This window comes from Dendrobates tinctorius, unplaced genomic scaffold, assembly GCF_039654945.1.
Source record: "Dendrobates tinctorius isolate UK_male_01 unplaced genomic scaffold, ASM3965494v1 ptg000020l, whole genome shotgun sequence".
Taxonomy (NCBI): domain Eukaryota; kingdom Metazoa; phylum Chordata; class Amphibia; order Anura; family Dendrobatidae; genus Dendrobates; species Dendrobates tinctorius.
The window spans coordinates 30,931,640-30,944,013 of record NW_027361688.1 but is presented as its reverse complement, the minus strand read 5'-3'; the positions used below and the strand labels follow the sequence as shown (position 1 = coordinate 30,944,013).

Below are 12,374 nucleotides of genomic sequence, written 5' to 3'. Positions count from 1 at the left end.
AGTGAAATAGAACTCAGATAGATGGATCACAAGGTTGCCCAGTCATTGTGTTTTCATGGCACGTAAATTCCTGCCAAAGTTGTCTTGCAGTGACTTACTCCCTTTAATCCAAGGAAAAGAAGTTTATGCTCAACTGAGTGTGCATGTATATGAGGAAGCTGGAAAGATCGAAAGTATGAGCATCAGACCCCTCTTACTGTCTGCCAGAACAAAGCACCTTGCATGTTGGATTTCATCATCTGCCATTGTGGGATTGTTAGGAGCTTCTCTAAGGGCAGTTTCACATTGGCGGTTGTGTCCGCAGCGTTTTGTCCGCATCCATCCGCATGCGTCATGTGTACCTATCTTTAACATGGTGTACGCATGGACATGCGTTTGCATGCATTCGTCTGCAGATGCATACGCATGCATCGTTTCCAGGGGTGCGACATGGCGCGGAAAACGCAACATGTTGCAATTTTGGGGGCGTCAAATATCCACGGCCATACACATGCGGACGCTTGCAGACTGAGTGCATCAAAACAACTCTTTACAGTCTATGGGAACGCAGGTGTACGCAAGCACATGCGTAAGCTTTGCATTTGCATACACAAGAATTTGTATAGGCACGCCCATTGGGCGTGGCTTGTGTACATTCAAAAATTCACCTGGAAAATAGCACTTGCCAATCGTCCGCATGCGTTTGCGGACGAAACGCTGCGGATTCAACCGCAAATGTGAAACTAGCCTTACACATTCGATCATTTGCCAGTCTTGATGAAACATGGGTGTGCTGACTACTTTCATGTAATGTTTGGCCATCTTTAGAGCAGATATGGACAGTGATGAGGAAGAGAATTTGGATTTCTCCTGCACATCCCCCTTACTCTGGAACTCTCTACCCCCCAACATATCAGACTCTCACCTACCATGGGAACCTTCAAAAGGAACCTGAAGACCTACCTCTTCCGACAAGCCTACAACCTGCAGTAACCACCGATCCACCAAACTGCTGCACGACCAGCTCTACCCTCACCTACTGTATTCTCCCCCATCCCTTGTAGATTGTGAGCCCTCGTGGGCAGGGTCCTTTCTACTCCTGTACCAGTCGGTCATTTGTAGTGTTTGAGTATTGTGCTTGTTTTTTATTATATATACTTCTCGCATGTAAAGCGCCACATAATAAATTGCTCCATAACAATAAATAATAATCCTTCCAATATTCCTATGGAAAGACTGAACTGTTACAATACAGATAGGTAGTATTGTCAATTCCAGCTTAGAAGCTCCAGTCTTTCGACTTGTAGCATCAATTATGACCCTACACATATGAATATGGTGATTAAAGTGTGCCTTATTATAGTGACATGTTAGAAGGTTTGATCGGAGGAGATCAGGACACTGAGATCCCATCTGATCACTGAGCCGAAGAGGCAGAAGTGCTCCACAGAGTGCTCTGGCTCTTGGCACAGTCGAGAGCTATGTACGTGCACCGCTCTCCGAGAGCTGGAGAAGCACCATTCACAGTTAACCACTTCTGTCTCTTTGCTTCAACGATTGATGGGGTTGTTAGCACCCGGGCCCACGTAGCACAACGTTTTACATGTCATAAGTGTTTTTGATTTGTACACTTTATTGTGTAGTACTGAAACGTTTCTAAAATACTTTTCTTAGTCTTGGGTTGTTGATCAGTCATTGAGCGTTTGGTGTTGGGTAGACTTTGATGACCCTTCAACAGTCTTATCACCACTTCAAGGGTCTTTTTGCATAAAGTCTGTGGATTTACACTTGTAAAGTGCCAGGAATTTTTGTGTAGAACGTGACGATTAACCATCTCTACTATTATACCTCAAGGAGATTGCTGAAACTTGTCCTGTCATTAAGTCATTGTGTCATTGTCCCAACTTGCATCTATTTACATGATGTCATCAAACAAGCAGCCATTGATCGCTCTAATTCCTGGTATTCTACGTCTTGATCACATAAGGCCGTCACTAATTCAAACAGGATTCCACCACTTGAAACTAACGTAGATGACCTGAAATTATAGGTGGTTCCTCATAAAAGGACTGACTGCACCTGCTGACCTTTATGTGGGATTCCTCTCATCAAACAGGTGATGGCTGACATTAATGGGCTGAGATGACAGTAGGTGACTGGGACCTTAAAGCACAGAAACAACTTTGAACATTTATTGTTTTGACTTGAAATTATTATCTTTTTTCGCCATATGATGATCTGCGGTAATCCTGTAATCCAGAATAATTAATTATCCAAAATCCACAACTGCTTCTTCCACCCCACCACCCGTCTAACTAGCAGAAACTGGCCGAGTTATACACATCATCAATATTGATACTGACTGTTATATCATGTACATAATTGGGTGTTGTCCATCTTTTTTAAGCGATTTTCCCCTTGGAGACTCTTTGTGTTTACTAGTTTATGAATTATTTCATGACAACCATTGAGATCAACTTTGTAGGTGGCTACCAAGGATCCATAAGTGCACGAGCCCACTTTTCTCTGCAACTTTCTGCTCTGGTTAATACATAGTGGGTCCTCATCCCGAATGTGTGATTGGACGTACTGTGGTCCCATCTGATGACCGAGCATCTCGACATCTCGCACAATAAACCTTCTGGAAGTCTCGATATAACGCACAATAAACCTTCTGGAAGTCTCGTTATCACGCACAATAAATCTTCTGGAATTCTCGATATCACACAAACTTTCTGGAAGTCTCGATATCACCCACATTAAACCTTCTGGAAGTCTTAATATCACACACAATAAACCTGGAAGTCTCAATATCACGCACAATAAACCTGTAAGTCTTGATATCACGCACAATAAACCTTCTGGAAGTCTCGTTATCACGCACAATAAACCTTCGAGAAGTCTCGATATCACGCACAATACACCTTCTGGAAATCTTGATATCACACAATAAACCTGGAATTCTCGATATCACGCACAATAAACCTTCTGGAATTCTCAATATCACACACAATAAACCTTCTGGAAGTCTTGATAACACGCACATTAAACCTTCTGGAATTCTCGATATCACACAATAAACTTTCTGGAAGTCTCGATATCACGCACATTAAACCTTCTGGAAGTCTTAATATCACACACAATAAACCTGGAAGTCTCAATATCACGCACAATAACCCAGTAAGTCTTGATATCACACACAATAAACCTTCTGGAAGTCTCGATATCACGCGCAATAAACCTGGCAGTCTCGATATCATGCACAATAAACCTGAAAGTCTCAATATCACACACAAACCTTCTGGAAGTCTCGATATCACGCACAATAAACCTTCTGGAAGTTTTAATATCGCACAATAAACCTGTAAGTCTCGATATCACACACAATAAACCTGGAAGTCTCTATATCACGCACAATAAACCTTCTGGAAGTCTCAATATCACACACAATAAACATTCTGGAAGTCTCGATAACATGCACATTAAACCTTCTGGAAGTCTCAATATCACGCACATTAAACCTGGAATTCTCGATATCACACAAACTTTTTGGAAGTCTCGATATAACGCACATTAAACCTTCTGGAAGTCTCAATATCACGCACAATAAACCTGTAAGTCTCGATATCACACACAATAAACCTTCTGGAAGTCTCGATATCACGCACAATAAACCTGGAAGACTTGATATCACGCGCAATAAACCTGGAAGTCTCGATATCATGCACAATAAACCTGAAAGTCTCAATATCACACACAAACCTTCTGGAAGTCTCGATATCACGCACAATAAACCTTCTGGAAGTCTCAATATCGCACAATAAACCTGTAAGTCTTGATATCACACACAATAAACCTGGAAGTCTCTATATCACGCACAATAAACCTTCTGGAAGTCTCAATATCATACACAATAAACCTTCTGGAAGTCTCGATAACATGCACATTAAACCTTCTGGAAGTCTCAATATCACGCACATTAAACCTGGAATTCTCGATATCACACAATAAACTTTCTGGAAGTCTCGATATAACGCACATTAAACCTTCTGGAAGTCTTATTATCACACACAATAAACCTGGAAGTCTCAATATCATGCACAATAAACCTGTAAGTCTCGATATCACACACAATAAACCTTCTGGAAGTCTCGATATCACGCACAATAAACCTGTAAGACTTGATATCATGCACAACAAACCTGGAAGTGTCGATATCACGCACAATAAACCTGGAAGTGTCGATATCACACACAAACCTTCTGGAAGTCTCGATATCATGCACAATAAACCTGGAAGTCTCGATATCACGCACAATAAACCTTCTGGAAGTCTCAATATCACGCACAATAAACCTGTAAGTTTCGATATCACGCACAATAAACCTTCTGGAAATCTTGATATCACACAATAAACCTGGAATTCTCGATATCACGCACAATAAACCTTCTGGAAGTCTCGATATCACATACATTAAACCTTCTGGAATTCTCGATATCACGCACAATAAACCTTCTGGAAATCTCAATATCACACAATAAACCTGTAAGTCTCGATATCACACACGATAAACCTGGAGGTCTCTATATCGCACACAATAAAACCTTCTGGAAGTCTCGATATCACACAATAAACCTGGAATTCTCGATATCACGCACAATAAACCTTCTGGAATTCTTGATATCACACAATAAACCTGGAATTCTCGATATCACGCACAATAAACCTTCTGGAAGTCTCGATATCACGCACAATAAGCCTGTAAGTCTCGAAATCACACACAATAAACCTTCTGGAAGTCTCGATATCACGCACAATAAACCTGGAAGTCTCGATATCACGCACAAACCTTATGGAAGTCTCGATATCGCACACAATAAACCTGGAAGTCTCGATATCACGCACAATAAACCTGGAAGTCTCGATATCACGCACAATAAACCTTCTGGAATTCTCGATACCACGCAAAATAAACCTGGAAGTCTTGATATCACGCACAATAAACCTTCTGGAAGTCTCAATATCACGCACAATAGACCTGTAAGTTTCGATATCACGCACAATAAACCTTCTGGAAGTCTCAATATCACGCACAGTAAACCTGAAAGTCTTGATATCACGCACAATAAACCTGGAAGTCTCAATATCACACAATAACCCTTCTGGAATTCTCTATATCATGTACAATAAACCTTCTGGAAATCTCAATATCACATACAATAAAAAACCTGAATGTCTCGATATCATGCACAATAAACCTTTTGGAAGTCTCGATATCACACAATAAACCTTCTGGAATTCTCTATATCATGCACAATAAACCTTCTGGAAGTTTCAATATCACGTACAATAAACCTTCTGGAAGTCTCTATATCACACACAATAGACTTTCTGGAAGTCTCAATATCATGCACAATAAACCTGGAAGTCTCTATATCGCGCAAAATAAAACCTTCTGGAAGTCTCGATATCACACAATAAACCTGGAATTCTCAATATCATGCACAATAAACCTTCTGGAAATCTTGATATCACACAATAAACCTGGAATTCTCGATATCACGCACAATAAACCTTCTGGAAGTCTCGATATCACGCACAATAAGCCTGTAAGTCTCGAAATCACACACAATAAACCTTCTGGAAGTCTCGATATCACGCACAATAAACCTGGAAGTCTCGATATCACGCACAAACCTTCTGGAAGTCTCGATATCACACACAATAAACCTGGAAGTCTCGATATCGCGCACAATAAACCTGGAAGTCTCGATATCACGCACAATAAACCTTCTGGAATTCTCGATACCACGCAAAATAAATCTGGAAGTCTTGATATCACACACAATAAACCTTCTGGAAGTCTCAATATCACGCACAATAGACCTGTAAGTTTCGATATCACGCACAATAAACCTTCTGGAAGTCTCAATATCACACACAGTAAACCTGAAAGTCTTGATATCACGCACAATAAACCTGGAAGTCTCCATATCACACAATAAACCTTCTGGAATTCTCTATATCATGTACAATAAACCTTCTGGAAATCTCAATATCACATACAATAAAGAACCTGAAAGTCTCGATATCATGCACAATAAACCTTCTGGAAGTCTCGATTTCACACAATAAACCTTCTGGAATTCTCTATATCATGCACAACAAACCTTCTGGAAGTTTCAATATCACGTACAATAAACCTTCTGGAAGTCTCGATATCACACACAATAGACTTTCTGGAAGTCTCAATATCATGCACAATAAACCTGGAAGTCTCGATATCGCACACAATAAACCTTCTGGAAGTCTCAATATCACGCACAATAAACCTGTAAGTTTTGATATTACGCACAATAAACCTTCTGGAAGTCTCGATATCACACAATAAACCTTCTGGAATTCTCTATGTCATGTACAATAAACCTTCTGGAAGTCTCAATATCGTATACATTAAACCTTCTGGAAGTCTCGATATCACGCACAATAAACCTTCTGGAAGTCTCAATATCACACAATAAACCTGTAAGTCTCGATATCACACACAATAGACCTGGAGGTCTCTATATCACGCACAATAAAACCTTCTGGAAGTCTCGATATCACGCACAATAAACCTTCTGGAAATCTTGATATCACACAATAAACCTGGAATTCTCGATATCACGCACAATAAACCTTCTGGAAGTCTCGATATCACGCATAATAAGCCTGTAAGTCTCGATATCACACACAATAAACCTTCTGGAAGTCTCGATATCACGCACAATAAACCTGGAAGTCTCCATATCACACACAAACCTTCTGGAAGTCTCGATATCACACACAATAAACCTGGAAGTCTCGATAACACGCAAAATAAACCTGGAAGTCTCTATATCACGCACAATAAACCTTCTGGAAGTCTCAATATCACGCACAATAGACCTGAAAGTCTGAATATCACACAATAAACCTTCTGGAATTCTCTATATCATGTACAATAAACCTTCTGGAAATCTCAATATCACATACAATAAAAAACCTGAAAGTCTCGATATCATGCACAATAAACCTTCTGGAAGTCTCGATATCACACAATAAACCTTCTGGAATTCTCTATATCATGCACAATAAACCTTCTGGAAGTTTCAATATCACATACAATAAACCTTCTGGAAGTCTCAATATCACACACAATAGACTTTCTGGAAGTCTCAATATCATGCACAATAAACCTGGAAGTCTCGATATTGCACACAATAAACCTTCTGGAAGTCTCGATATCATGCACAATAAACCTTCTGGAAGTCTCGTTATCACACACAATAAACCTGAAAGTCTCGATATCACACAATAAACCTTCTGGGAGTCTCGATATCACGTACAATAAACCTTCTGGAAGTCTTGATATCACACACAATAGACTTTCTGGAAGTCTCAATATCATGCACAATAAACCTGGAAGTCTCGATATCACACAATAAACCTTCTGGAAGTCTCGATATCACACACGATAAACCTTCCGGAAGTCTCGTTGTCACGCACAATAAACCTGGAAGTACTTGTTTTGCCGCTGCTGGGGAAATTTGCCATCTTTCAGGAGGTCTTCCCTTTTTTCCAGAATTCCCTAAATCATGGCTATTATTAGCCTCATACATTATTAATTATCTCTACCATTATGTTCATGTCCATTAGTTCTATGACATCACTGCTTTCTTTATAGATGTTCTGTGACATCACTGTGTGTACCTTTGTTTTAATCAGAATATCATTGAGATAATTCAAATGATCCAGGTCCTGTGATACTAAATTACTGAGACTTCCCCGATTCTTGTGTTCTTCGTTGGTCTGGACACACTTATCAAGCTCGATCACATGAATCCCGATGAACCAAACCAGATTAGAAAAATACGGCACAGCGGTTTTATCTCTAATGTAAACGTATACACAAAAATGTTTTTGCTAAGTTGTAAAACAGCTGTTTGCATGAGACCTCATGTCTTTGTACCAGGTGCATGATCCTTTAGGACAAGATTATATATTTTCATTAAAAGAAGAACGGTATTTATAAAAAAATTAGATTTTAATGTTTTTAAAAATACAGCTATATACACAAAAACATACAATATAACAATATAATACATTTATGGAGGGAATAGAAGTGCCCATTACCCTCAATGGCAGCATACACAATATACATAACTTGCCGTATCACTGTTGTAATATTTGTATACTCCCTGGTGACAGCAGTATATGTCTTAGTCATGAGATTCACTGATTTCCAAAAATTGTTTCTTTTTGCTAAAAAAAAACTTTAAGGTGTGGTCACCTTCAAAGGGCTCACAACCAATTTCCCTGCCAGAGGTAATAATACTGTGTGCCGTGAGGCTTTTTAGTGTCACCAGGACTTAAATGTTTCATGCTCAGCATGTTATAGGAATATTTGAGTTCTGTGCAATCTTATTTGAAGATATTACCCTCTTCCATAGATCCTTTATTCCACAAACTGAATGAAGCATTACATAAGGTCAAGATGCTTAAACATATTCTTTCTGATGATGGCACAGATGAGAACCCCATGGCGGTTCCCAATTTATTTCTGCAGAATGCCTAAATCATCTAGTCTTACGGTAGCAATCTTGTGTATGGCCTCTTTTCTTTGTTTTTCTCTAGGTCTTCTCTTGACCTTCTCCAACTCCATTTTCTTATAACCAATGACTGGTCAGTTTTAAAACATAACTTCTTCACAGCTACCATAGTCACTTTCTGCCAGATCTGGAGCCCGGAAAGTTGAATTGGTCATTGGTGGGACACTACAGTCAGCATAAGAGGGCTGTGCCACGCTCAGTCGTACGTTAAGACGTTGGACTCCATTCTCGGTAGGGTAAGTTAAGCCTTTAGGCTGCATGAGTTGTGAGGGATAATAGCTGATGGCAGTGTATTGGTCATTACAAGTAGATGGTTGTGGAAGAAAGTCATCCAGGTTGCGGTTGCTATAACAGGGAGAAATTGGGGCTCTCCTGTTGCTTGTTTCCAAAGGAAATGGGAACCCACCAAATAAGGGCTCCTGCTCTGGTTGTCTTGGAAGAGGTGGGATAGGAGGTGCGGTTGAGGGTTTTGATTGTGGATATCTCTGTATTTCCACAGGGTTATAGCCGGACTGCCAAAATGATGATTCTCCTGCATACACTGGAACATAAGAAGAAAAACAGTATAAGAAGGGGGATAATGTCCAAGTTGTTTTCTTATATCAACTGAGTAAAAATTATATTTAGTCACTTCTTAGATATATTGTGCAAAAACGAAGTGAAAACCAATATGATCGGAATTATGGTTTTAACGGGTTTTGTCACCCAGCTTTAGAAATGGCAGATTTGCCCAGTTGTGCAGTTTTACATCCTCCATTAACATATCGGGCATATCTGGAAAAGATCGTATGCTATATCAAATAACAGACCTAGTTCTTCTTACTGAATGGGGAAAAAAAAATCGCATTCATTAGACTACTTGTCACAAAGGGTAAAGCTAGAACGTGTGATAATGTCATAGCCTTCCACTCCCAGAGCCGACAAACAAAGGTAGCGAAATTACTCCGGCATTCCTGGAGCTTACAGAGTGTAAGGGCTGTCAATCAAAAACATGTAGGTACACTGCAGGGAATTCCAGGCCTCTGACTGAAGCGAGTGACAGCAAGTAGCATCTTTGCTGCTGTCACTCACACCGGCCACAAGGGGTCAGTAACATCACAAGTCTCCGACTCGCAGTACTGCCTTCTAGCAGAATGGCATTTCTTTAAAGGGACTCTTTATGAAAGTTTAGAAAAAGTGTAATGTCTGGGGAAAACCAGCTTCTATCCAGAGATAAAGGGGTTTTCTAGGATGTAAAAAATGGATTACTAATTTTTAGGATAGTTCATCAATATTAAATTGGTGGGGGTCTGACTTCTGGCACCCCTAAGGATCAGCAGCTTCAATAATGTGTGGTGCTCCTCCAGAGTGTCCATTTATAGCTCCATACTGTTACTAGTGGCTGTGTCTGGTATTACAGCACAGCACTATTCACTGTAATACAAAGTACAGACACAGCTTTGCCTGCTAATCAAGTATAGATAGTCGATTACTGATGGACTCGCACTGATTCAGTATTGTTAAGCCTTTAATATTGTAGTCCATGAAATCCCCTTGATGAGCTAAGTTTGATTCTTTAAAGGGAACCTGTCATCAAATTTTCCTTATAAAAGCCATTGGCACCATGTTTTTCAGCCTTTGAAAATGAATCTGACACTAGGATTTTGCTATCCCATCTAAGAACAGCATGATGAAGGAGCAGAGACCTTGATTCCAGTGATGTGTCACTCATATGGCTGCATACAGTTTTGATTAAAATCACTGTTACAGATCTAGCAGTTCTCAGAATGCTGAGCTCTGTATAACTCCGCCCACACCACTGATTGGCTGCTTTCTGTGTACACTGTACATAGGTGGGGGTGGGTTGTACAGCTCTCATGAATATGGAAGACTACATGGCAGCAGGTTTGCTAATCCTCTGGTGATAATCTCCTGCTGATGACAGTGGTTATATCAAAACTACAGCAAGCAGCCCAGTAAGTGACACATAATTGGAATCAGGGTATCTGTCACTACATTATGATGCTCTCAGAATGTGGCACAAATCTGGTGACAGTGTCCCTTTAACACATCTCTAAAATGCCCACTATATCCCCCAGGTAGCGTCATTTCCCTTTGAAAGTGCTGTATCCTAATGTACACCAAGCGTTCTGACGGGAATTTCAGGACCATGCTTGGTGCCCACTCTTGTAACACTGCTCCTCCATCTATGATTGATGGCTTTGCCGGCTTTGTGGGTGAAGTAGAAGACATCCTCCACGTTATTCATGGGTGGAAGGGTGGCATTAAAAGGCAGAGAAGGCACTGAGCATGGTCAGAAGAGGCCCATTGGACCTCTCGGTGCTCGCTGGACATTTCCAAACTTTTTTTTAAGGTATACGCCGCTGTCTTTGGGTATACTGAGCTTATTAGGAATATATTAAGAGGCTGAAAAACGTGGTGGCAACGGCTTTAATAGGTACAGTATATTCTTGACTAACTTGCATGTCTACGATCTGGGTCTTTGCCCCAAGAAAGCCAATCTACAGCTCTGTCTCATGTATTGGTTCCTTCTAGCTGCAACATTAGACAACATGGATATTATAGACTGGGGTTCCCAATTTAGGACCCCCTTTTTACCCCTTTTTATCCATTCATTATACAGATTACACATTGATGTTCTCGGTGACCCTATCTTTAGGTCAGTGTGAATGGACCTTAGCTTGAGCTACTGCCTACTCTTTTTTCTACTATCTGGTGGAGCTTGGCGTCTGAGAAGATAGAAGAAACACTTACTGCTCTCTTCACAATCCCAGTTGTTCTTGGCAATGGACTCATTGTCGGAACTGGACGGAGGTGCTGGAGGTAGATTAGGTGCCACACTGCAGATGGCCGGACCCCGGGTCCCCGGCGGTTTACAGAAGATAAGTAGCTCTGGAACATTGTTTCTCCTTGACTGACCTTCAGCATCCAACTGATTCCGAGGTACAGAATTGAGAAGGTTAAGCTCCATGGGTGCCCCTTGGGTGCCCACTCCGATGTCTCTGGATATATATTGCTTCATGTCTGGATCTTCTTGTGGAGCAGCTTTATGGCTACTGGCTCGTCTGCAAATACGTTTTCTGAAAATGACGAAAAGCCCAACTAGGAACAGGACTGCAAGGACCCCTCCTAGGATCTCAACGATCTCCTGAGCTCCAGAGATAAGAGATCTTTTATCTTTTCCGGGCATATCCTCCTCGGCACACAGCTGCCCACCATTAACGTCACTGCAGTTGCACATGCTGCTGGGTGTGCAGAGGTCAGCCGGTCCACAGGAACCATCTTGACAGCTTCTCACCGCAACGTGACATCTGCAAGAAGAAAGGATAATTATAATTGCTGAATTCAAAATGGCTAGCAAAGGGAACCACTTCTGGGATTGGTTCCATCACAACCTTAACCACCTAAGACCAGAGTACTTGACATAACGCTTGTTAGCCCTCTACTTTCAAGAATTCTTGAGTTGACATCCACACCCAAAGTGAAAAATCTGGATGAAGCCACCTTTGATAGCCAAACCTTAGTCCCAATTCTCCAGGGCATCACCCTACTGATAAAAGCTACCTAATCTAGTATAAAATAGTGCTGGATACTCACCTCTCACCCTCATATCCCGGAGGACACCTGCAGGTGAAGCCATTGGACATGGGTGTGCACGTTCTACCTTGCATGCAGGTAGATGTGGAACATGGGTCTACATCCACATCGCATTTTGGACCCATAAATGGAGAATGACAAAGGCATGAATATCCTGGAGGAATAAGG

General features: G+C 40.9%; 1 protein-coding gene across 1 annotated transcript in view; it reads right to left on the bottom strand.

The window, feature by feature from the left end:
* Positions 1-8,025: 8,025 nt before the first annotated feature.
* The window catches only part of FAT2 (FAT atypical cadherin 2), a 94,775-nt gene continuing 90,426 nt past the window's right edge, over positions 8,026-12,374 (bottom strand). Inside the window, exons 22-24 of the mRNA XM_073567931.1 lie at positions 12,207-12,360; positions 11,364-11,920; positions 8,026-9,150 (exon numbers count right to left, since the gene is read on the bottom strand). Of these exons, the coding sequence (XP_073424032.1) occupies positions 8,690-9,150; positions 11,364-11,920; positions 12,207-12,360 (1,172 nt within the window). The 3' untranslated portion in view covers positions 8,026-8,689. The remainder of the gene's footprint in view (positions 9,151-11,363; positions 11,921-12,206; positions 12,361-12,374) is intronic.